This window comes from Microchirus variegatus (genome assembly GCF_963457635.1).
Source record: "Microchirus variegatus genome assembly, chromosome: 1".
NCBI classification, from domain to species: domain Eukaryota; kingdom Metazoa; phylum Chordata; class Actinopteri; order Pleuronectiformes; family Soleidae; genus Microchirus; species Microchirus variegatus.
In genome coordinates, this window is record NC_139802.1 from 22,578,396 (window position 1) to 22,605,237 (window position 26,842).

Below are 26,842 nucleotides of genomic sequence, written 5' to 3' on the forward strand. Positions count from 1 at the left end.
TCTTTCACTTTTTTCTCTGACATCTCCGTCCGCCGTTCTAAATCACATTCTTCTGCCACCAACTGCAATGATGACCCGCCCTACTCTGCCTCGGATTGGCTCTGACCCAGGCGTTTAAGTGACCAATCAGAAAGGAGGGGTGTTACGGGGCGTCTATTCAATACCCGCCCCCCAGTGCCAAAAGTCAGCAAAGTCGAGCGAGCAGAAGTTATAGAGAGAAACAGCGAGAGCGTAGAGAGTGACCGCGAGCGTGCGGAGAGAGATCGCGAGCGCGCGGAGAGAGTTCGCGAGCGTGCGGAGAGTGTTCGCGAGCGCGCGGAGAGTGGTCTTTCTGCTCGCTGATTATGTTTTTATGCTCGCGGAATATGGCACTATAATGACGCCATAGAAAAACATTATCTCAGACGTTTAAGCGCAGCAGTCGCCATTGATCCAAACTCCCACTGATTTATCGCTTTCCAATTTTCATCTGAAAGTAAATGATCCGCACCTAATTTCTGTTAGGAAGTTTTCATCCCCGATCCAAAAAAATGAGAACATTTGTGGCCCCCGTGTGCAGGTGTGGAGCCAAACCAATCACACACTCATCAGGTTTGCTGCCTTCACTTCACTGATGTCAGTGTGTGGAGGCCTCACACACACACACACACATTTGTAATCCAGACTCTCACAAGTCAAAACCACCCAATGAATTACGTTTGGGAAGGCATTATTATTTATTTTTAGTCTGACTAAGACACTAAAACAGTAATTCGGTTTTGTATGTCATGTTAACATATTAGCCCGAATAAAATCTAGCTTAGTCGGACAAACGTACCTGGATAATGTGATTCATAGTCTGATTACTCCTGCATGTAGATGCTTAGTCGGACTGGAGTCGTACTAGAGTCGGACTAGTGTCGGACTGGAGTCATACTGGAGTCGGACTGGACTCAGACTGGACTCAGACTAGAGTTGGACTGATGTTGCACTGGAGTCGGACTGTAGTCGTATTGGAGTTGTACTGTAGTCAGACTGGAATTGTACTGGAGTCGGACTAGAATCGGCCTGGAGTTGTACTGTAGTCAGACTGTAGTCAGACATGAGTCTGACCGACTGGAGTCGGATGGGAGGCAGACTTGGCTTTCTGCAGCCAAGATAAGATTTATATTGTTTATTTTTGTATGAACTTTTTTAGCTTTATTTTTCCACAGTTTGTAGTTTATTTTTCCAGTTTAAGTTAATGCTTATGTGAAAATTGGGACTCTTACTTTGAACGCGTTTGTTCCTTTCTAGAGAGAAGAAACCACAATTCTGCTTGTTCAATTTTGTAGACTTTCAACATTTTTTTCCAGACAATGAAATTCACAGTTTGCACATGCCTAGGACTACTTTCCAAGAGTGCTTCAAGAATGACACAGATACTGGATCTGCTGCCTTTACATGTACCAAGATTCCCTCCCAGATCTTTGACCCAGAAGTAAGAATGAGACAACGTACAGTATAAACTGTTGTATTGTTGCCAGATATCATACGCCTGTGGCGGCGTCTTTCTTCGGGCAACAAGGTGATTAACATCACACAAACCACAGCACGATCCACTAGCTTATAGAGACGTTCACAGCGTCCACTGAGTGGAAACACGGCTTAAGATCTGTCTTATAATCAATCTTGCACTTGATCTGACTGATAACATAATGGTTCAACCCAAACATTCATTGTTAGCGGCCAGAAGATGGATGTCGTGCCAGACATGGCGGCGTAATTGGCGTCACAGCGGAAAATGAAGCCGATAAAAAAAGGAAATTAGGGCCATTCAATGGGATCTAATGTTCCCATTAATACCAATTGGAGTCAAAGAAAGCTGATAAAAAACCCAGAGTACGTCATTTGACCCTGGAGTGAACAGTGATCTAAGATGTTCCAATTGGTCAAAAAAACTGTTTAACCTGGCTTTAAATGGATGTTTTTGACCTGTAGGGATGTGGTATTCGTCTGAAGGAGTCCACACTGGGTTTTTTTTCCAGGAAGGCGTCAGTTAAGGACCAGAGGAAAGAGAATGTGGATTAAAAAATGCCTGAGCCGGTTTCCTGCCTCCCTGCCACCTTCTCCATTGTACAGCTGCTGTCAGTGCTGGCATGGCTCCCCCGACAATCTGCTCTTTAATAGCTAATATCAGGGTACATTTCCTCAGGCACTGGACCGGAACTGAGAGATGGCGGGCCGCGCTGTGGGCATTTCGCACCCCCCCTCTCTCCCCCCCGTTCTGCCTCCACACTCTGGTGTAAGAACTCACACAAACACACACTTGAGGTTGACAGGCAGGCGCTGAGTCATCCCTGCTAATCCATACCATCGCGCTGTGTCCAGCTGTTCATCCGTCTCTGAAACGCACACAGGTTTTCCGGGAATACTGATGCTATGTGCGCTTTTCATGAAGTCCACGCCTGCGATTACACGCTCCCCGAGCCTTTTGTCCTACATGTTGCATTTATTCTTTGCACATCAGCTTAAACCAGTCTGAGCAGATGGATTTATGGAATCTGAAGGACTCTGGAATTCATTCATCACGTTGGCTGAGCAAAGTTCCGCAGTTAGTTTTCAATTTCCGCCTCTAACACAGTAATGGCGCCATTCCGTGATACAGTGCTAGCACGACTTGGCTCGACACAACTCCATTGCTTCATAGGACCTTCTCAAAGTGGGTGTGGTCGCCAAAGCATGACTGCGCGAAAATGCCAAGACGTTGTTTACTGTCGTGCTTGTGACTCTTCCAGTGACGACACTCTCTGTTGACATCCACTTTTAGTATCCGCTCAAGAAAGCACCAGGTACTATCACTGATGGAAAGCCCCATAACCTTTGTTCACCATAATCCTTAAATCTGGAGTTTGTAACGTTTACATATAAAACAAATGTCTGTGAGACTCAAGTTATAGCCTAATGAGGTTATTAAGCCAAGCAGCTCCACATGTCTCCCTCTTAGTGCTTTCAGACAGACAAGGTTCTGGTTCTAGTTCTGGTTCTGGTGCCTGGAGCCTCAGAAACTCAGTTAAAGAGGGACCAAAGTGGGAGGACGTTACTCTGCGTTACCCAATCGGTAGTAAACACAACACCGGTAACAATCTCCGTACTTCCTCTCCATTCCACTTGTATTCACAACCAAGTATATGACACGCCCACTGATGATGTCACGTTTGGCGATGAAGAACTATCTGTACTATCTGAAGAAGGTCTATCTGTGGTTGTCAGTACAGCAGTTTTTGTTGTTTTATGTGTCCGTGGCAACATTTCCATGCTGCACAAACTGGACTGAGCAAGCAAGGCAGAGGAAGCACATCGCGAGCAAAGCAAGGAAGCTTCTAACAGCATCACTATGGTTAAAAATGCCAAGACACGGCCATGAGAAATTGATTCAACATTTTACCATATGACGTCACAATACTCACTAACTTGCCATGATGTCCCAATCTCATCTGCTGCTGTTTCCTTCACCACGCAGCTCCAATTCATTTACCACGTAACATACCATAAAGTACCATAAAAACAACATGAGAGGACAACATCTTCTCTTCCTGTGTGCGCTGCTGTGTGAGAGAGTGGGTAGCATAATGTCCAATAAATATTTTATCCACATAAATACCATATTATAATAATCCAACTTGTATTTTGCTGACTATTTCACATTTATAAGTTTGTTTCCTTTATTATTTTTCATTTGGAACCACTGAGTCAAACTAATGTACTGCTGAGAGTTCATTTACTCATTAAGTCACAGCGTAATTCCACCAACTGCTGAGCATGGCTGCACGGAGGGGGTAACAAAATAGAAGAAGAAAGAGTGAATAATAATAATATATTCTCATGTTCGCCTTTTTTTAAACTGCTTCTCTGTGAGTCTGCAGCTCGCTCGCTGTGGGAATAAAACTTTTGCTGTGATACGCCTTTTTCTGCAAATGAAAAAAAGTTCCTTTCTGTACAGAAAAATATGACTGTTTGAATGTTATGTTTAGCAAACGAGTCAAATCACCATTTCTAAAGTGACATATATTTGAGGATTGAGGCAAGCAGGCGGAGGAGAAGCTGGAGATGTTGTGCAACATAACGAGACATCAGCTAAATGTCAAACATGTTGGCTCAGACACATGAGCTCATGTAAATCTGCAGTTTGCAGAAACATACTGTACAATTGCCAACATTGCTTGATAACTTCATCCTGATGAGCATAAGCCGGAAAGGCGTATGTCCAAGTAGGGGACTTGGCTATGTAACCGCGTAAATTACAAAAGAGCAGATCGCACCAGACAGGAAGTGCGACACAGACTCAAAGTAAAACATTTCCACCCCCCTTTAGACACAATACGCAGGTCATATAGCCTGTCACAACTTCACATCAACATTACGTTGTGATCAGTGCTGCCAGGTCAACAGTCAATTAATCAGAGCGTCTCGGAGAGTCATAATGTACGACGAGAGACTGATTGTTGAAGTGGAGAAACATAAAATCATTTATGACACCAGATCAACAGTTCTTCCACGTCGGAGAATGAAAAGAAGCTGTGTTGTTGTTTCCTTTATACACACATCCGTTCAAGATTATCGCGCGATCTTCCGTGAATACCACTGGTTCCCAAGGCACCGCTGCTGTAACGCGTCCAGTGGAAATCCGTGGTAAGGGTTAGCATTTTGTATTCTCCAGGGCTTTCGGAGCTTTCATAGGTGTGTAACCGTCGCAGTAACACACACATAAAAACCAGAAGTTAGCGAGTTAGCATTCACAGAAAAACACAGAAGAAAAATGAATAATTAATAATTAATAATTCAACCCTCAACCTCATTGTGTGATAGTCTGACTTTGAGAAATTTGATTACTTCAATTTCAGTCACAGTAACGTGTTTATGTGTATTTTTAAAGTCCAGTTTTTGTCAGACTAACTCAATAATCTTATTTTCGCCTTTCCCACCCTCCAGACAACTGTTTATTGATGGCCGTATCGGGACGTGAAGAGGATCTCACCAAAAATCATTAAAAAAAATAAGTGTTTTTTTCTTCTTCTTTTTTTTTAAGAAACACAAAAGGAAGACAAATATGTTATAGAGCTAACGTTTCCACTGAAAGTCCGTTCTACGGTGGAAAAAGGCAGACACTGCCTGCGGTCACTGCTTACAACCATTACTCATCCCTGAACTCCACTTTTCATTAGAAATTAAGTTTGTTGCCGTTGATGCGCCGTCAAATATCTCAGCCTCGCAGATAATGCGGTATTTACCCGCCTCGACAATTAATTCATCTGACATCCGAGTGCATTAATATTCATTAGCCGGTGCCACTTGTGACAAACCGCCGCCTCCGTGCACTGTAGATATGATAGTGAGATGGTGTAGAAATGTGCTCCTGGGTTTCTTTTTTAATGGCACTGAAATGATTAATAGCCCCGTGTGTGTGTGTGTGTGTGTGTGTGTGTGTGTGTGTTGTTATGACAGCTTGTTGGTGAAGGTGTTTTTCAGTTCTCTGTTTGTTTTCAACACGTTTCCAATTTTCCCGAAGGCCTGAGCACATGTTTTACTGACGGAAGACTGTGTAGAACCCATTAAAGATTGGTATCTCAGTGAAGATAATAGTGGGAGGAGGTCAGTGGATGAATCTCACCTTTACAGTTTAGACTTCTTAGTTAGAGGAAGTGTGTGTGTGCGAGGGAAGGAGTAAGTACGTAGCGCTTGCAAACAAGCCCGGATTTCCTCTTAAGTAGGTTGAATAAATAACTTCATTCCTCTTCATCCCTCGCTGTCTGACAGCACCATACATTATTTAGGGAGGATGTACGTATACGCAGTGAACTAAAAACATGCTTGGTATCTTTGGTGCACAGCGGGATTTTTTGCACCGTCATCTTTGTTCCATTAAAGCCAGCGTGTGCTGCTGGAGAACATGTCCGATGTGAACGTTAGCTTTCTAAAAATAAACGCAGGATTTATGTAGATGTACCGGGATACGTCCAGGATAACCTGCATCGCATTAAAACAAAGGAAGCTATGCAGACTATACACTTAAAGCGAGGGATTTGTGGCTGTACTGAGGGTCAGTCAGTCTCACGCTATTCTGTTTTCATTTAAATTCAGCCTGCTGTCACCGCTAACGCAGCTTATGCCAAGCCGTGAAAACAAAGAAGAATGGAAAAGCTAGCCAACAACACACTACACGTTTATGACAGCTACATGCAACCCCATTAACTCTTCCATTGGCCCTCTTGTTGAAGAACCGCCCCAAAAGGGATTGTCTTTAAACTTTTTAAGCTGGTGTGTGTGTCACTAACTAGCGAACAAGCTAACTTGCAGCTACGATTCACTATTCGAGTTTTTAAGTTTGGCATGACCAGGCTAGAGTAGATAGCTTTTAACGTTTGTAAAGTACGTTATGGAACTACGGTGGCCTTCATGCACCAAAAAGAACGTTGTTTTATTTTGAGAAGTTAGCTTGCGCACAAAATGTAAAATACAAACTATATACAGTTCTACAACATTACATTTCTCTCATTAAAACCTCCTAAATGTTACACACTGGACCTTAACACACTTTGCTGCAGCACTGTGTGAAAAACTGTAACTTTTAAGAAAATGAAAGCTTAATTAAAGACTGTAGAAACATCACACTCACTTTAAATGTGAATTTCTGCTCCCAATATGTTATATTTGGAAACACGCCCAGTGTGAACAGGAGGGACAATCACACTGAGCTTAAATGCACATATGGGCTCCTGATTTTCGCTTTCAGAAAGACTCTCACTTACACTTTACCTTATGTGTGCGAGAAACTGCAGTGTGTGGATTACATAATGACAGATTATAACCAGATCGTGAAATTGTGAATTATTCCAAAATAGTTCCGTACATTTCAGGAGCCAAGATTCCCCCCCAAACCTTGACGTTCGCTGTTAGACACGATCTGGAACACCTGGTTTGGCAACTCATGCGTTAAATTGCTGCGTTTTCACCTCAAGCAACCTTTTCAAATTCAAGTGTGAATAGGTAAGGCTCTGCAAAATGGGTCACAGTCTGCGCCGCGCTCTGGAAATGTGGTCCTGATTTAGAGACTTGTGGAACATCGGAAGAAGACATGGGGAGAGGTAAAAATCAATCCCAGAGTGCAACGGTTCAATGTGTTTCCAATCCCTTTAAAAAAAAAAAAAAAAAATTATATTGTTACAGTTAACGGGGGAAGATTTTCATTGGGCCAATTTCATGACATGATAACCGGCAGCTTCAGGAATATTACAGTGGAGGAGACAGCAGCTCCTTTAGCAGCGGCTTTGGCTGCTAAAGTCTGTCTCCTCCGCAGGACCGACACGCTGCAAATCCAGATTAAATCAGTGAAAATAATCTGCACCTGGTTCCTGTCAGGCAGCCGTGGAGTTAGTTTTTGTTTACTATTTCAACATGTTTTGAAGCAGCAGCTCAGCCGAGGATGATGATCTTTCCTTTTTCTTTTTCCTTTCTTTCTTTTCTTATTTTTGTGTATGCAGACACCTGTGATGGGATTAAAACGACCACCTGGCCTCGACCTGATGAGTATGAAAGTTGCACAGACGCGCCGTGCGTAAACAAATATGTAATTAAAAACAGGATAAACGCAAAGACGTGCTGAATATAGACGTGGTGAGGCTCGGAGCATGTGGTTATATATGTTGTTTATGTTTAAAGGTAATATAGGCCTTTTTCTGTTGTTATTAATGAGTCATACCATTATTAACTTCTCGATAGATAGATAGATAGATAGATAGATAGATAGATAGATAGATAGATAGATAGATAGATAGATAGATAGATAGATAACTAGCTAAAAGAAAGAAACACAAGCTAGCTAGATGACTACAAAGATAGCTAGCTTTATAGTTAGATAGTAAGAAAGAGGTAGTTAGATAGCTGATAACTAGATAGATAGATAGATAGATAGATAGATAGATAGATAGATAGATAGATAGATAGACAGATAGATAGATAGATGAGAGGAGAGCTAGCTAGATAACTACAAAGATAGGTAGTTTAACAGCTAGCTAACTAGAAAGGAAGAAATAGCTAGTTTTGAGTATTTGGTGAGTCGACCAAGGATGGAGTTTTCTGGAGTCAGAGATGAGTTACGTTGAACAAGGCTTTATTGGAAGCAGATCAGATCTGAGGAGAACTGAGACAATGCCGAACATAAACAAGTATGTTAATAGATGGGCATCCTCTGTCAGTCTGCCTGTGAGTCCCATAGTTAGGATACTTAAAGGTGCTTTCCCTGCTGATACATGGAGCTGACCTTGGGGAGGGCTGCGCAATAGCGTCAGTCATCTGCCTCAGTCCGGTCAGGCTCAATGAAAATATGAAGAGACGAATTCTGTAGACAACATTCTGGTCCTGTAAAGTTGAGTATTTTGACCGGTTTCATGTAATTAATAAAGCTCAGCATTGTTAACCTCATGTTTTTTTTAATTCAGAAAGTTTACTGTTACTGCGTTATTATTAGACCTTTATTTGAAAAGGTGCAGGCAAAGATTGGCAACATAGAAAAACACATGTTGGTCGACTTGTAATAAATGCAGTTAAAAATAAAAAGTTACAAAGATATTGTCTCGGGTGACATCTAAAACAAGCACATCTATCTGTGCTCATCTGCTCAGCAGAGATGGCCGTGATTCCAAAATGTGAGTCCCTTAATAAACTGCGGATAAAACTCGACAATGAATGAACCATTTTTTTCCAGCCAGCTGCAGCTCTGAAATGCCACGCTGAAGAATTCAAACACACTGCTTCGCACAGCATTTTCTTCCAGCTATGTCTGAAGCACTGGAAGGTGCAGTGACATGTCTGGCACCGCTGTCTCCTCCTGGCGTCATCGCGCTGCCTCACTGATCTCTTTTCAAGAAGAGCTTGCTGCCTTTAGCGTGAATCACACAAACCCGCGATAATGGCTGCACACTTGGAGGGGCTCGGCTCAAAACGGCATTGGTGATGCTAAAACTTCTCCCTGGAGCCGTCTCTCAGCTGCCTGCAGCACACCTGGCCGTTTACCAGGACTGTGTTTCTAATGAAAATATTAAGACACTTTATTTATACGGCACTTTTAAAGGCACTCAGAGGCACTTGGCATGGTGGATAAAAGATTACGAGCCACACTCGCGTATGAAGACATCACTCACAGAGCTCAGTGTTCATTAAATGCAGAGTTTTGAGTGTTGTTATTGAGCTTAGGAGCGAGGTAAACGTTCCTGAGGGCAGAAACTGTGATGCTGGATTCTGTGTCACTTCAGGTGGTGAAGCCTGGATTTTTATGAAGGTCAACCCATCATTTTATTCCTGTGCCCCTGCTTTGGGTTCCATTGCTGAGATGTTTATACCCACGGCATTCAAACCATGACAGATTCAGTGGCTAGACAGAAAGATTTTTGTGTCTGTGGCTCATGGAGGCAAAGTGGAACATCTCCACTTCTCAATATCAAATTATAATGAAGCATTTTTGGATGTTTTTATAGTGAAATATATACACTCTTAGAAATAAAAGTGCTAAGTAGAACCATATAAGATTCTTTGGCTTGTCCTCATAGGAGAACCTGTTTTGGCTCCGGGTAGAACCTTTTTATAAAGGTTCCACCTGGAACCCTCCAAAAGGGAACAGGTTCTTACTGGAACCATTAGTGTTACCAAGAACCCTTGAAAAACCCTTTCTTTGGGAAAGGGTTTTTCAGAAGCAAATGGTTCCAGGTAGAACTTCAGCGCTTGTAGAAGGACCCTTTTGGAACCCTTATTTCTAAGGGCTCCATTTAAACTTTTGCGTTGACTTGTTGTCCGCCTGATAGCGACCCAACATCTCAACAAAACACTTTGTTTGAAACCCACCGACGCCTAAACTCATCGCTCATACCTGACTCTCCGGCCTCTTCTGCAAAGATCTCCTGTCTCTGAAAATTCAATAAACGATTACTGAGTCAGCAGCCAGCCTTTGGCAGATGAGCCACAGAGTTGATGTAATCAACAGCGAGACTCGTCCAACTCCTTAAACAACCTCACGCTGTGTGCAGAAAAAGCGCCAGAACTGTGGGATTTTTTTTTCATTGATTGTGAACTGAAAGAAAAAGCAGCAGCTACAACGAAAGCCAACAAACAAAGAAACGTGTGTAGAGGAATGTGCGACGAGCTGGAAAACACAAACCTTTCCTGTCGGTGCCGTTAGACACCTGGGAGGTGGTGACTGCCTTGGCGATCTCCTGATTGGTGGTTTCCTTGGTGACCACTGAGCCTTTGAGCTTAGTCTTCGGAGCGTCCAGGGATTTTAGCTTCTTGGCATGTTTGGTCCCCTTGTAGTGGGCCAAGGCCTGGCTCTGTGAGGGAGAGAGAGCAAATAGCAGGATCAATTTAAAGCTGGAAGTAGCAAATGAACACTGCAGGGCGCGGGTGAAACCAAGTATGAAGATTAAGGGAACACGAGCAGAGTCAATGAAGCAGAGTAAATCTTATTAACGGGGGGAAGCTGGTGTTGTAGAGTCCTGCGACAAAAAATAAAAGTAAATATTTGATTCAGTTTCTGTTAAATTACAGGGGGGAAATATAAACGACTTTTATGATTAATGCACCAACGCTCTCATAAGTAAGTGAAGTGCTCTTTCTAAAATTATTTATTGAAAAACTGCTTCAGAGTGATTTATTGAGCTCCGAAAATGAGCCACTTTAGAAAAACCTGGAGGTAAAAATCCCTTTTTTCATGTAAATAGAATAAAGAGTTTTGCCAAACCAACCAATTTTTCTTGGTTTTGGCACCTGAACGGCTGTCGACGTTTCAAATTATACATGAGTGGAAATGAAGCAAACCCATTATTACACTCATTTCTTTTCCCAGAGTCACCTGTGTGTGTGTGTGTGTGTGTGTGTGTGTGTGTGTGTGTGTGTGTGTGTGTGTGTGTGTGATCTAAAGTCTGAACACGTCGACGCACAGGGCCGTGCAGACACACAGGAGCAGGACATATGCAGAGACTTTGACTTGTCCTTGTTTACCTCTGCACACGTCCCTGCATTCATTGCCTGTGGCAAGAGCGAGGGATGCAGTCGCCTCCTGGAATAAATAAACGTGCCAAACACACGACCCCCGCCCACCAGATATTTGTAAGGGTCATGGACGAAGATGTCATTCAACGCAGTTTCTCTACAAAACAATGAAAAACAGTTTCATTTCCATTACAATATATTTTTTTTTTTTTTGAATGAAGTCACCTTACTGTCAAAGTGCATAATAATTTCCTGAATTTCAAATATGCATTAAAATAATTCCTTAAGAGGTTTGCAAATATTTTCAACATATCCTTATTCAGGGCGATGCCGACAATTATGGTGGAACATTCCAAGTCATTCCGGAATACTTTTTTTTTGTTTTTTTGAAAATAGTCAGCTCACTGTCAGAGTGCATCAGGGCAAAAAGGACCATTTCCTGAATTTCAAAAATTCATTAAAGAGGACCTAGACCGGAAGTTCCAATTAACGCTGTTTTTCAGTGTGTATCTGCGTCATTACCTTGTTTACGAAGCCCTGAAGTTTCGAAACAAACAGTTCAGCCTTTGCTGAGAACGTTTTATTGTAATCTCGGGCTCAGCGAGATCTCTGAAAAAACCCTGTCTGGTTACGTAAACACCGGTTCTCCGGAGCAGCAGATCATCCTGGTCCGGGCACTAGTCCGGGTACATCCGGTTGCGTACATTGAACCGCAGAAGAAGAATAACGTCCGTTGTGGAGGTGTTTCACGAGCGACAGTGTCTTCTGACTCTGGGTCTGACTCCGGGTCAAAGTCATAAAAGGGACTGCGGTGGGGAGTCGTGAGGTTAAAACAATGTTTTGATAATGAGTAGCAGTGCATCCAGAGGGGGGCGCTGCGCTTCTGAGAGCGGGTGTGCTGATTATGTCACTCCCGGGTATCACAACACACTCTGTCTTCTGGGTGTGAGATTTATGTCTGAAATATCGCGCATGAGGAGAGCGTCAGAAAAGACAGATTTCTATCGGCTCACTTACAGCAACTACAGCAAGGTTTTTGACCATAAAAACAAGTTCATGTATGTAAGTAGACCTCCATAACTAACATATATGTGCAACAGGACCACTCTATGTGAGCTTTATTCCTAACGAGGTTTGCAAATATTTTTATGAATACTTGTGCTGGTGTCACTGCATTAAAATATTATAGATAAATAGATTACAGAACAGCTTTATTTAAAAGAAACCGCCGTCATCTCATCTTTGCTCAGTAACAGAGAAATATAACATTTTAAATCATTTTAAATGACTTGTCGCATTTATAAATCGAGGAATGGACTGTGGGGTGATTTTTTTTTAATCAAACAGCTAAATAGTTCAACGAACAGCAGGTCAGCCTCCACTTTTGGACAGAATGTTTTATTGATCAAAGGATGCACGAGCTGGAATATGTTTGCCTGTGGCTGTTAGTGAAATCACCACTTACATATAACTCTATATCCGCTGTGAACATTAGAAAAATGATTAAGAAAAAGAAAGACACTGCTTTGCCTGGTAAGCACTTTATAAACAGCACTGTTTTAATTTAACTCTCATTTCAGCTGCATTGTTTATTGTATTACACTGTTTTAATGCCCGCGACTACGAATGGAAATTAACTGCAAAGGAAACTTTGCCATATCCTGTCATTAATGTGAGACATCAAACATACACATGGGTGATTTTCTTCTCTTCTCTGCAGAGCTGTAACACATTCTGTTGTTCCTAAAGAACACAAATTTCATTTAATTTCTTTCTTTCTTGCCCTTAAACATGTCATTGCAGAGATTAAAGATAAAGGATCATACTCGAGGAGACGTTAAGGAAACAGTAAAAAAAAAGGTTTATTTACTCCCAAAGCTGAAACTACCTGATGGTTGTTTTATTCATATGCAAACGTCTCATTCACACCACAGAGACTAAGGTCAGTGGGGATCAGGTATCAGAAGAATTCTTGGTATCTGTTTCTTTCTTTCTTTCTTTCTTTTACGAAAAATCTTTGATCCTTTGTTGGATTTCGCATTCACTGAATTCCAGTGTTTGGCAGGAATTAGTGATGAAAGTGTGAGGTTGAGGTGTTGCCATGGCAGGACTGCTGGGTGACCTGAGCTGAGATTAGGTGTAGTAATAAAGTAAAGTTGACCCCGTTAAAGGTTAACAGTGAAATATAAACGTTGTGTTTGAACGTAAACAATGACTACAGCTAATAATAATAATACATTTTATTGATATAAGCTTTGACATGTCATCTTTTTATACACACAATACGAAAAGCCAATTATTTTTTTAGACATTTAATTTACTTTTATGGTCGTTTGAGAGTCTAAACTGGGCTTTTTAAATGTCACTGGGTCACTTTAAGCACTTACTTCATCCATTGAAACTGAAATGAGTTGTCAACAGTTTCTCTGGAGGTTTGTGTCATTGTTTCTGTTCTCGTGGTATTTATAGTCATTATAATCTTTATTATTGTCATCAGTACCTGCGACAGATTAGAGGAAGGAGCTGCAGATTAGCTCACACTTCACCACAGTGCGACCTGTAATCAAATGCAAAGCATTAATAATAACTGGTTAAATGAGGTGCACGAACGAGCAGATGGGGTTTGTTTTGGTCCTCGCGTCTCGTCTCGTGTGTGCAGACGCAGAGTTGTCACTCTTTCATTAAAGGAGTAATCAGTCCACTTTTTAAGAATGAATTTGTGCCTGATTTTCTCATCACAAGGTTTATTATTGTCTGTCCTTTAGAGGAGGGGGAGAGAATCGCAGCTGTTTTATTACAGACATCGAAAGTTTACGCCGCGGCAAATGTGCGGAAAAACACTAACCCTGGATTTCCACCGGGCGCGTTACAGCTGCGGCATGTCAGCGGTGCGATCGCCGTTGCAAATCGCTTACGTTCTAATCAACGTGAGCATTTCCACCAGATGCGCTGCGGCACGTCTCAGCAGCGTCCCAGAAGCGACTCGCCGCGCCACAGCGCTATCGATAGGTAGCAGTTCTAGTTTTGCCATTGCCGCTGCTGTGCGACACAGACTCAAAGTAAAACATTTCCGCCCCCCTTTCAAAATAAAACACTATATATCGCTATACTTCACTTCAACATTAAGTTGTGACTGGTGCTGCCAAGTCAACAGTCAATTAATCAGAGCGTCTCAGAGAGTCATAATGTACGACCAGAGACTGATTGTTGAAGTGGAGAAACATAAAATCATTTATGACACCAGATCAACAGTTCTTCCATGTCGGAGAATGAAAAGAACCTGTGTTGTTGTTGTTTCCTTTATACACACAGTCTATCACAGGATCTCGCAAACTCGCATCCGTTCGAGATTATCGCACGATCTTCCGTGAATACCGCTTGTTCCCAAGGCTCAGCGCCGATGACGTGCCGCGGCTGTAACGCGTCCAGTGGAAATCCGGGGTTATTGTTTTTTAATTAAATGGAACCTTTATTTAAACACAGAATAAAGAATATAATAGATGTTTATCTAAATAGGGACAACGCAGTGAACATTTATTTTAAGCTCAAAAAATCCCAGTTTAAATTTCTTGTGACCTGCCTGTGACGCTAAATAAACTAAAATGTACCAAATAACCAGAATAAACCTCGCTGCTCTGTGGGAGAGCAGCTTGTAAACATGAAACCTGGAAGGTAAAAACTCCCCAGGTTTAAATGGTTTTAAGATGGTTCTGGTTTTAATGTGTGTATGAGTCAGGATCATAAACCTGGACTCCGGTTTATAATCTGTTGATCTGCTGCTTTATTACCTATTTACACGTCGTGCACACGTGCACTTCTGAATTCATGCCTTCATCTCCACTCGTGGTAAATTTATCTCATTTCTTTTTTAAAGCCTCCTGTTTTTTTGTGTTTTTTTTACAAGCTCTTAATCCTAAATGGGATTTTTCCCCCCGAGTGTAGAAAAAATACAACGTCACGTCTAATTTAAAGCTGCCTTTGGCAGGATATCTGTGAAAAAAAAACATGTAGATGTTTCTTCATCTAATCTTCACGCTTGTTATCTTTTCAACCTGCTTTAGGCAGAGTTTCATCTCTGCTGCCTGAAATAAAAGCGGCAGTTTGTTGTTCCTCATGAAGACACTTCCTGTACTTAAAGAAAGGTCTTTAAGAACAAAACAGTCAAAGATTCTAGAAGGAGAGTTTCTGTGTGGTTAAGACTTTCATTCATTTGCTGGATCTTCTCACGATTAGAAATAGGTTTATATCCAGGCAAAACTTTCATAAGAGGAGTGATTTGCTGAGCACAAAGTGGGATTATGACATCATCGTTTTCCCCACGTGGTGTATTTCTGCCCAAAAACACCAGGTCAGCGTTTTCAGGTCTCACATGGATGAATTAATTCAGACTTATTTCCTCAGAATTCTGACTTTAATCTTGATTTTTTTCTTCTGAGAATTCTGACTTTAATTTCAGAATTCTGACTTTAACTTCAGAATTCTTACTTTTTTTTAGAATTCTGACTTTAATCTCAGAATTCGGACTTGAATCGCAACTTTTTTCTCAGAATTCTGACTTTAATCTCAATTGTTTTTTCTCAGAATTCAGACTTTTTTCTCAGAATGCGGACTTTAATCTCAGAATTCGGACTTTAATCTTGATTTCTTTTCTGAGAATTCTGACTTTAATGTCAGAATTCGGACTTAAATCTCAGAATTCTGACCTTTTTCTCTTAATTATGACTTTTTCCTCAGAATTCTGACTTGATTCTCAACTTTTTTCTCCGAATGCAGGCTTTAATCATAGAATTCGGACTTTTTTCTTTTTTCAAGATGACCCCTAACCCCATCCCCCGCTGTTCCTCACTCAGTGTCACACCCACATGGTTCAAAGGTTCCCACCCCTCCTGATATTCAAGTCCCTAAAGGGTCCAGGTTTCAGTTGCTGTGTCTCCATCGTCGAGTCAAAACCATGGCGGTCAACAAGTTCATTAAGTACTCCCTCTTCACCTTCAACTTCCTGTTCTTCCTGGGCGGAATCATCATCTTCGGGCTGGTGCTGAACGCCAGGGCCAACAGAGAACGCCACCAGATCACGGACGAACATCTGCCGGCCATCGACCTGCTGTTGTTTGTCGGTGCGGCCACGGTGATCCTGGGCTTCCTGGGCTGCTGTGGAGCCGTGAGAGAGAACCGCTGCCTGTTGGCGCTCTTCTTCCTGGGTCTGCTCAGTGTGCTGCTCATGATGCTGGCAGTGGGAGTGATGGGAGCCGTCTCCAGGACGACGGCTGCTCAGGAGAAGATGAGGCTACACATGACGCAGCTGCTGCCGCTGAGCAGGCTAACGGCAAGCGACCAGGTGGCGTTCCAGCAGATCGAGAGGAACGGCTACTGCTGTGGTCTCTTTAAAGGACACGTGGACTGGGGCGAGTCGGAGCTGGTCCCACGCTCCTGTAACTGCACGGATACGTCCAGGGATTGCACGTCTGTGGAAGGACGCGAGGTCTACTCCACGCCATGCATGGTCTTCCTCATGACGTGGATGGACAGGGTGTCGGGCTCGCTCGTGGGCATCGCGTTCGGCTTCGGCGCCGTGATGGTTCTGGGCATGATCTTCTCGTCGGTCCTGTGTTGTCAGGTCGCGGCGAACAAGGGAAGCATTGTTTGACCACACGAGAGTAAAGACTCTGAGAGGTTTCTGTTCCTTTGTGTTGATGTTTATACAGTCTGTAGTTTTTTTTAACATTGTGTGTTTATATTTATGATAATAAAACTCTTTTCTTGTACTTTTTTTGGGGACATTTTGACTAATTTTTTATGATTTTCACCATAGAGTGTATAGTAAGAAGAGGAGGCTGTTCGGTAATCAATAGGACAGTAAATAGATACTCACTTAAATCCACATTCACCCACTGAATTAAATAGAATATGAACTATAATTGTAGCAGCAGCCGAGATAAAAACATGAAAACAAACACGATTACAACTGTATTATATTAAATATACATTATAAACAGGGTGACTGTCATTGCAAGTGCTTGAATTTTAACATTGTGTTGTCAAGTTGTAAAAAAGGTGCTTGAATTTTGGATAAAGTGCTTGAAACCTGACGTGACTGCATTTATCTCACAATCAAAGGTTTTCTGACTGAATAGTTGAGCGTAGAAGCCTCTCAAAAAACAAATGGAGGACAATAAGAAGATGAGGTCTGTCAGTTTTGTTTTTTGAAATTCGCCTTTTTTTCATCTTCTTGTATTAGATGGAGGAATAAAAAGTGGTCACAGTCACACATGCAGGCAACCACTAAAAAAACAACATCATTTTAGTTGTATAACACCAATAACACCTATTTTAAGGTGATAAAAGGTGAAATAATGAATTTGTATGAATATATGATGGACAGCAGCTGTAAAGTACAAACATCGACTGTGAGATTGTTTGAATTTGACAGTGGAAAAGGTGCATCAAGAGGATTAAAGCTAATTTAAAGCTGAAAATTGCCTCAAAGATGTTAAATATGTAATATGGAAACATGTACATTCAAGTACTTTTACCTCTTTTAGTCATTTTTACTGTGAAAAAACTAACTGAAAGTGAACTGTGTGTTTACAAAACACTTCATGCTTCGTTTTTGTCGTTTTCTCTGCCGGCAATTTTGAAAACAGTTGAATTTGATTATTCATGAGTAATAAGATGTTTTTTAATTTGTTTTTGTTTACAGTGTGTGGGACATAAATAAGGCGACGCAAGCTAAATGCAACATTCGTTATGCAGCTAATTGGGTCGAGTTGGTTCATGTAAGTGAATCAGACCTCTCGCCTTTTATTGGGTTTTTTAAATTTTGCTCATGTTTTTTTCCCTCAGATTGGGCTTCTGAGACTCCTGACTCTCAAATAATGTGATGTGTTATTTATTATTATTTATTTACTGTATATTATGTTCAAGTGTGTTTTTAGTCTGTTGGCTATTTTTACCTGTCACACTTAACTGCATCCAACCTTAGAGCTTGTTCATCTGCCAAAATGCATTTTTAAAATGGCATCTACTCCATGTTACAAAACGATTAACGTTAAACTAATCAAAACCGGAATAAAAACTGGTAAACTTGCTCTTAAAACTAATCAAAGCTTATACATTTTCTATCTATCTATCTATCTATCTATCTATCTATCTATCTATCTATCTATCTATCTATCTATCTATCTATCTATCTATCTATCTATCTATCTATCTATCTATCTATCTATCTATCTATTCTCGCCATCTTCTATCTAGCTAATAAACTTATATAAAACTAAGGAAAAATCCCCAACTATTCTAACCTTGGTTGTTGTTAGAGTCAGACTCATTTTGTTGTCACCCGTCGTCATGACATCATTGTGTGTTTGAATAAAAAGGCGGGGGAAGGTGTGAACATTCCCACTTGACTCGTTCCACTTCAGACTGGACCGTGTCGATCACAGGTCTGGACTGGGACAAAGACGCCATGGTAATCAAAGTGATTAGTTTAGGGAGAGAAACAAAGAACGCGTGCACTACAATCACAGAAGACAGAAGAGTCTGAAGCTCCAGACGACTCGTCTCCGTCTGCCACTGTGGATTCGTCATTGTTGACATAATGACACCTTATTTCATCACATCGGCAGAGACAACAAAAGGTTGTTTAATGCGTCTCTCAGCGACCAAACTCTGTCGTAACCTTTAGAGACTGTGACTCCATTCAAGTCCAGTGTTTCATTATCGCCCCCCACTGTGATGTGATCGTTCAAATCAAACACAGAGTCCCTGCTTTTAAACACGTCAGTCTCTCAAAGGATTGATTGGTCTGATTAAAACAGCTCGGCTTCTTAAATGTCAATATTTTCTGGTTTCTATCTATCTATCTGTCTGCAAGCTAGCTCGCTATCCATCTATCTTTGTAGTTATGTAGCTATCTCTCTAGTTAGCTAACTAGCTGCCTGTCTTTCTTTCTTCTATTCTAGCCATCTTGCTATCTTTTTTGTCATCTATATAGCTCTCTAGAATTGTCTATGTTTCTTTGACGGTTAATACACGAGTATGTAGAAGCTTTTTAACCCGAAAATATAATTATTTATTGTGAGAAGTTCCTTGGCTACAAAAAAAACTCCTGGATGCTTCCGGGAAAAAGCAGAAATATTGCGAATTGACGTTCAACTATGCATTTACTTGATATGATCAAGCTTTATTTATTTATCTGTTAGCTATAAGTTAAGACTGTGGGCTTTGCAAGGTATTGTTCTCAGATATCAGTTTGAAATAAATACAAATACTGTATTTAAATATGTTTTTTTGTGTTATACGTAAATCATTATCATCTTATTGAGTACTTGTTGCTCTATAAAATACCAACAAATGTTGAAAAATGTCGATCCGTGTTTCCCAAACCTGTAAATGCTGACATTCTCAAATGTCTGTTTTGTCCACAAACCAAAATGAAACAGTTTTAATATGTGATGTCAAACGTTAAAGTGTCAACGGCGTTTAATAGGGATGTGAATCTTTGGGTGACTCACAATTCGATTCGATTCCGATCCTAAGGGTCACGAATCGATTCAAAATCGATTCTCGATTCAACCGATTCGATTCATAGGATTTTTGAAGTTTATGAATCAGAGTTGTGGATGATTAGAATTGCGATTCCTATGTGAATCGATTTTTTTCACCCACCCCTAGCTTTTAACAACATCAACGTTAACGCGCGCTAACGCACGACACGTTTCCATGACGACTGACCAGAAAAAGACACGCGTGTCGTCATGGAAACGTGACTCCCGATTGTTAAAATGAGTTTCTAAAGTAACACTAAACTTTAAAAACAGAGGCACACATAACACAGTACACAGGTACGCTGGTTATTTGTAGTGCTGCTCTTTTCATTTTATAAACAGACCACTCCAGTTCCACTATAGGCGTGCTAACCGGCGCTAAAAGGAGCTAATGCAGCTAACAGAGCTAACATTGTGAACGGTGCCTGGACTCCTGTGTTGCGGCACGTAAACATGACATCATTTGCGTCTTTTTCCGGTCAGTCATCATGGAAACATGTCGTGTGTTAACGCACGTTAACCCTTTGCACAGCTCTAGTTTGGATGATTTTTTGTGTTACATGGGGCAAATAAACCAGAAAATGTTCACATTTAAGAAGCTAAAAACTAGTTTTAATTTATTTAAAAACCCTAATTTACCCTACAAAATTGATCATAAATTAAATAGCCTTGCAATGAATAGAGAATCTCAGAATCATCATACCATCATTATCATGTATAACATTTTGTAGTGTAGTCAAAATCTCTACACATATTAGTAATTTATATAAAAAATTGTTCCAGGTTTACACGTCTGCTGCTCTGGCTTTACTTTAGCCAGGTTCAAGATTCAAGAAATCTATAGTCAAGTAAAACAAAACAAAACAAAACAAAACCCACCAGAGAGGGGGAAAAACACTTGACTGATGACACACGTCCCCTCCTCGACCTCCCAATCCATCCCAATAGTCCAACTGTCACACTTGTGGAGCAGCAAATCACAAAGAACAACATGAGGATTCAGAGCAGGGAGAAGAACTGAAACAATAACAACAGTGTAAAAATAAAACAAAGCCTGATTTTATCAATTTAATTACATTTTTTTCTTTGGAACACGAGTGTCTTAAATCACGCTGTGTTCTGTGTAAGTTCACATATAAGATACTGTCTTACTTTACAAAGCTTATAAGGCCCTTCCTCACATCTGCGTCTCCGTTTGATGAATCACATTCTCACAGTGATATTAAATTGAAGCCCACGGTGTATGATTTCTATCAGCCTTTTGTCTGATTCGCAGTGTTAAAAAAAGAAAAGAAAAGAAAAAAGAAAGAACTCTGTATTTCAGCTCTCTCCTGGATCAGAATCCTCGCGCAGCTCGACGGTTTTTCTGTTCCGTTCTCAGCCTCAGAAGAAATCAAATTAAACTCTCCACAGCCTGTCGCTAATGAAGGGGAGAATTTTAATGTCGTATCAATATTCCTCATGCATCATGCCTTTCATTATCGCAGCGTGCTGCTATGTTCATTTGCATACTCTACTTGGAAACTGGTTTCCTTCTATCACATGTATTTATATTCCCGCAATATACATCACAGCGGTTCTGAAAACGTTTTATACCAAGCAGCACCTGAGAAAAACGTTCAAATACAGTGGCGGTAAATCGGTCGAGCAAAGTCAAGCTACATCAACCATCAACCATCAACAAAAGCACTGTTGCACTCTATGTTGTGGAAACGTCTGCAGAGAAGAAACCGTGCATTGTCAATTTGCTTGTTTATCTAGTTGTCATCTAATCTATCTAGTTATTTAGTTATCTATCTATCTATCTATCTATCTATCTATCTATCTATCTATCTATCTATCTATCTATCTATCTATCTATCTATCTATCTATCTAGTTACACAGCTATATAGCTATCTTTCTTGCTAGCTAGCTACCTACACTCTTAGAAATAAAAGTGCTAAGTACTTTCTTCTATTCTTTCAGTTTCACTGTTAACTTCATGTACTTCATGTATGCGGCTGGAAGTGGATCTCATCCATCCTTGGACCTCCCAAATTGTGTCAGGCTCCATATGGTTTCTTCTCTGCAGATGTTTCCACAAGAGATAAAGTGTCACACAAGTGTCCACACACAAAAATAATACTGGCCGCTGGCGAGTATTTGACGTAATTTGGAGAATCTCAATTGATTAGCCATGTCGTCAGCGCATGACCCGGCCAACCCAAATATCACGTCGGCATTCAGCATTCCTCTCCTCCACAAGTTTGTAGATCTGGTCCTCTTTGATGACAGCTTCACTACTTTGCTGTCCACGGAGATCCGCAACTTGGGTGACATTATGGACTCTACTCTATCATTTGACACACGCATCAAATCTGCCTTCTTTCCATCTCAGAAATATCTCCCCCGACTCCGGCCGTCACTCCCTGATTCTGTCGCTGAGACCCTCGTCCATGCATTCATAACATCACGTCTAGACTAACTGCAACACCGTCCTGTTTTGGGGTCACCAAGAAGATGCTGGGCAGGCTCCACCATGTTCAGAACTCTGCTGAAAGGGGTTCTCACTCGGACCAGACCTTGGCCAAACATCTACATCCCCCACGCTGAATCTGCACTGGCTCTGTGTGAAGTTCTGGATCTTCAAGCCTCTCCTCCTCCTCTGCTACAAGGCTTGCTCCACATTGTCTTTCAGACCTCCATTATGTGAACCTGTGGTCTGCTGACCTCGGCCTCATTTCCACACCCTTTAGTGTCGCTCGTCCAACCCTCTGGAATTCACTCCCTCTGGCTATTTTCCAGGCACCAACTCTGGAGTTTTTCAAAACTATTTTGAAGCCGCACTTGTTCCTGCAGGTTTTTATTTTGCTACTGTTCCTTGTACAGCAACCTTGGGATTCATGAAAGGTGCTACAGAACTTGAAGTTATTATTAAGGCAGATTTACTCTCTCATCGTCCTCCTCTTGCGAGAGATAATTTGACTCTAATTATTTAGTTAGAGGCCGAGCACAGCAATGAGGGAAACTCTGGGAACTTGCGAAAATGGCATAGTGCATTGACCCGTGCATTGGCATTATGGCTCAATAGTGCCCCCAATTTTGAATGATTCACCTAAATCTGCAGGATTTGTCCTCTGGAGGACATGAATACCTGGATAACAGTCCACCAGAAAGAGACAGAACCATCCATAAATGTAGACTCTTTCCATTTTGGGGGTGCCTTTCCTGTTTTGGCCAGGATGACTTGTGATTCCCTTGCAAGAAAACCCACTCACCTGTGAGTTAAACCTCAGCTGGCAGACGCTGCAGGAGACATGCTTCCTCTTGATGGTGGGAGGGAGACCGAGGGTGTGATGGAGGACGGCCTTCTGCACCGGGTCCATCTGGAGACACACACACACACACACACAGACGGAGAGAGGCCAATTAAAACAGTGCTAAAGCTGATCCGTAAATCAGCTTCACTCCTCCATTACTCACTGGGCTGTAAAGAGAAAACATGTTGCTTGGAGGTTTTCTTTTTTTATGAAGCCAAAGACATTCATCTCTCACAGCTCACACATTAACGCAGACTTTTAAGGATTGATGTGCTTTCACCACGATGCACAGCCCCCTTTTTCAACATGGGGATATTACGATAGTGATCGTAGGTAACAAACAAGTCTCCAAAAGTGACGACAACTGCTTCAATTTAGCCTCGAAATGAGCGTTGTCTGTGTCGCCACAGTCTCATATGAAGTCATAAAACTGCCATTGTTCTTGTTATGTTGGTTTGCACAAACCTCCAGTGTGGTGTAACTTCTGAGTTATTAACTAAACACCACAAGAATTTATTCAGTCAAACGACTAAAGGCTCTTTTTTTCCGGCAGTAGAATCCACTTCTGAAACTTTTCATTGGCGCTTCTTGGCATTTTCAGGCAAACACTTGTAGTTTCAGTCTTATTTTTCTCGTCATGATGTAAAACAAATCACTTCCTGTGCACGGCGTAGAAGAACAAATATCTGTGCTAACTCGTTTCACTAAAACTTGACTGACGAGTCAAAACAGAGATGGTCCATCAACAAATGATATATATATATATATATATATACATATATATATATACATACATACTTATATATATATATATATATATACATACATATATATATATATATCTCCTTGCGTGCACTTCAATCGCAGGAATGCAGGATTCTGCATGATATCAAAATTGTTCTTCGGACAACACTCCATCCTCCGAGTTCCAGTTAAATCATTTAGTGTCAACATTTGATTACGTTGATCTAAGAAAAGAGACTAACATGATCTCCAAGTGAGAATCACTAACCGAATAACTCTAGAATTAGCCCGAGGAGGGTAATTGCTGCATGGCTGTTGGTTAATTAGCTGTTGGTTAGCTGGATAGCATAATTGGAGAAATTGCTTCTTGGCTGTTTGGAAAAGTCGCTGAGTTACCTCTCGCCTTAGCTCTTAGACAAGTAATCACTACTTAGCTGTTGGTTAGTTAGTTAGCTCTGGCACTGGCCTCAGGTGAGTAATCGCTATATTGCTGTTGGTTAGCTCTAGAATTAGCCTCAGGTGAGTAACTGCTACTTGGCTTTTGGTTAGCTCTAGCAGTGTGTTCACCTGCCTCCCAGAGAAACGACTCAATAGGAACCACTTGTGCGAGAGAAGGTGGAGGAAAAGTGCAGCGTCTGTGTTGGAGATTAATCTGCTTCGACGACAACAACTGTGCTGCAGAGGGTCATCGCAACTACACTCCACTGACAACTTCCTCCCCTGGAATTCTGCTCATTCATTGTTTTGCAGTTTGCAGTGGAAGCAGAGGTTAAAAGTGTCTTATATTCACATTAGAAAAGACCGTGCTACCAAACTACTACTCAAATGAGGAATTATGTAGAATTTTCACTTTTCTAGCCTTTTTCCACAGTCATACACATGTATTATTACATAAATTGTAATACATATACTGACAATCGATTTTCACAATTTAGCCCATAGAAAAAGCAAATACTTGTTTTGTTTTTTGTTTCAGTTTTTTAAATGTCGAGATTTTCTGGTTTCTTTGCTCCAAATAACATATTCATCCGTAAAACGGAATCATTTTGGTTTATGAAACATTTTCACAGACATTTCATGGTCCAAACAACTAATCAGTAAATAGTGGAGAAGATATCTATTTATCTTTTATGTATCTAGCTAGCCCTCTAGTTAGCTAGCAATCTATCTAGCTAGCTCTCTATTTAGCTAGCTCTCTATCTTTCTAACTCTCTATCTAGCTAGCTACCTATTTTAACTTAATGTGAGTTCAAAGTTTAGGTACACACATGTTTTGCAGTTGATAAAACTGCATCATGGAGTTGTTTTTGTGTCATTTTGATGCAGGAAAATTAGGCAAAAGGACAGATGTGAATAATTTATTCACTACTATTAATCATTTATTGGTTGTATAGTCCACAAAATGTCATAAAATATCAGGAAATGTTGATCGGTGTTTTACAAAACCTCAAAATGATGATTTTTTAAAATGATTTCTCTGTTACATGAAGCAAAGAAACCAGAAAATATTCACATTTATGACGCTGTTACGTCAGGAAAAACCTGTTATACGCAGTGTCCTAATAACTAAATTATATCATGGAGATGCTGTCATGACAGAAACCTCGTCCAAGGCTTGGCCACAGATGTCAGACCTAGTCTTTCGCCACAAAGTTGGACACAGTCTGACCACGGACTGAAGAGGAAATAATACAAAAAAAAAAAACACAAATGTGACAGAGGAGCAGTGAGAGGCAGACTTAAGTAAAGATCTGAGCGAGGAAAAAACTGGAACTAAAGCTAAGTGAATGGAGTCTGAACAGAGAGAGACTGTTAAAGAGGAAGTGGAGACAGGTCGTGGTAAGAGAAGCATGACAGGTGAAAACAAGAGGAGAGGACAGAAGATGAAACCTCACACTGATGGACTCTGACACACAGAAGAGGAGAATGAAAAACCTGATACTGCTTCTGACTCAGAGGTCACGGCAAGGCTGATGTCCAGGTTCAGATTCAAAGATGGAGACAAACTGTTCAAATTGATTTGGGCTCAAACGGGGGAAAGAGACAAGCTCAGGTTTGGACACACAGAGGAGTCAAGGCCCGGGAAAGCAGAGGCTGGTTCTGGAAAGATCCGACTCTAACTTCAGATTAACACTGATGCCAGAAAATATCCAGAACTTTGATGCATGTATGGAAAATTATCAGCATTTGCTTTTCACATATGAACAGATGCTTTCAAAAACAGCAGGGACATTTATGTGAGGACGTAGAAGACGCTGTGGATTTTCCTGCTCTATTCTCACAATCTGACCAAAGGGCTAACAAGAAAACATATGGATCATTCTTCGTGGGTAAGATATGCACGATACTATCAGCACAATATCGGCACCGGCCAATATTGGCTTCAAAATATACAGTATTATCAGTTAATCAGCAAGCACGCCAATATCTGCCGATATGAAACAGTAGAACATGTTTATACACATCTGCTGTGACATGAGTATACAAAATGTTCTGTTAATTTCACTAAAGAACAGACTTAATAACTCAAATCTCAAGTTTAGCACAATGAAAAATATCGGTATTGGTACCAGTTGTCGTCCCAGATATCGGAATATCGGATATCGAGCGAAAAGTCCAATATCATGTATCACATATTCGTGGATGTTCATATTCTCACAAAACAGCCAACAACTCCAAATCGTCTAATATCTTGAGAATCTTGAGTCAAACTCATAAAAACACAGTTTTTGATTTATACCTTATAGAAAATATTAAGATATAAATAAATTTGGAAAAAGCACCAAATTCCTAATACATATACTATGCATACACCGACTTTAATATATATAATTAAAACAAGCTTTCTGACTTTGCAGCTTTTTAATATGTGCAGTTGTCCTTGTTTCATTGGTCCGTTTGAAAAAGAAATAATTAAAACTGAAATATACTTGGTTTGTGGAAAATTTTTCAACATTTAATGGACCAGACAAATATAAAATAATCAACAGATTAATCTAGGAGCTGTAGTTGAATAAGTTAATCGATGACAGTTGGTTTCTCTGTATAAAACCACATTTTTTTCATGGTTTGAAATGGTTATGTTAGCCTGATAAAATAACAAGGCTGTTACTGACAAAGGGAGTGAGTCACTCTGTACCAAATGTACCAAAATCATTGAGGTTTTAGCATTTTTTGGGTGGCGTCTGTCAATGAACAAAACAAGGTTTTTGGGCCACTGAATTCCTGAAACTACGTTTTCGTAGAATCTGACA

At 40.8% G+C, this 26,842-nt stretch overlaps 2 protein-coding genes across 2 annotated transcripts in view; one reads left to right on the forward strand and one right to left on the reverse strand.

Annotated features, from left to right (window-relative positions):
• Positions 1-26,842, reverse strand: part of znf385d (zinc finger protein 385D) — a gene marked incomplete at its 5' end in the record, with an annotated part of 127,914 nt that overhangs the window by 28,218 nt on the left and 72,854 nt on the right. The window contains 2 exons of the mRNA XM_083894509.1: positions 10,169-10,337; positions 22,803-22,910. Of these exons, the coding sequence (XP_083750635.1) occupies positions 10,169-10,337; positions 22,803-22,910 (277 nt within the window). The remainder of the gene's footprint in view (positions 1-10,168; positions 10,338-22,802; positions 22,911-26,842) is intronic.
• Positions 15,950-16,645, forward strand: LOC310930723 (tetraspanin-8-like; the record flags this gene model as incomplete). The annotated part of the gene is made up of 1 exon (XM_083893765.1): positions 15,950-16,645. The coding sequence occupies one exon, from the start codon at positions 15,950-15,952 to the stop codon at positions 16,643-16,645; it is 696 nt and encodes a 231-aa protein (XP_083749891.1).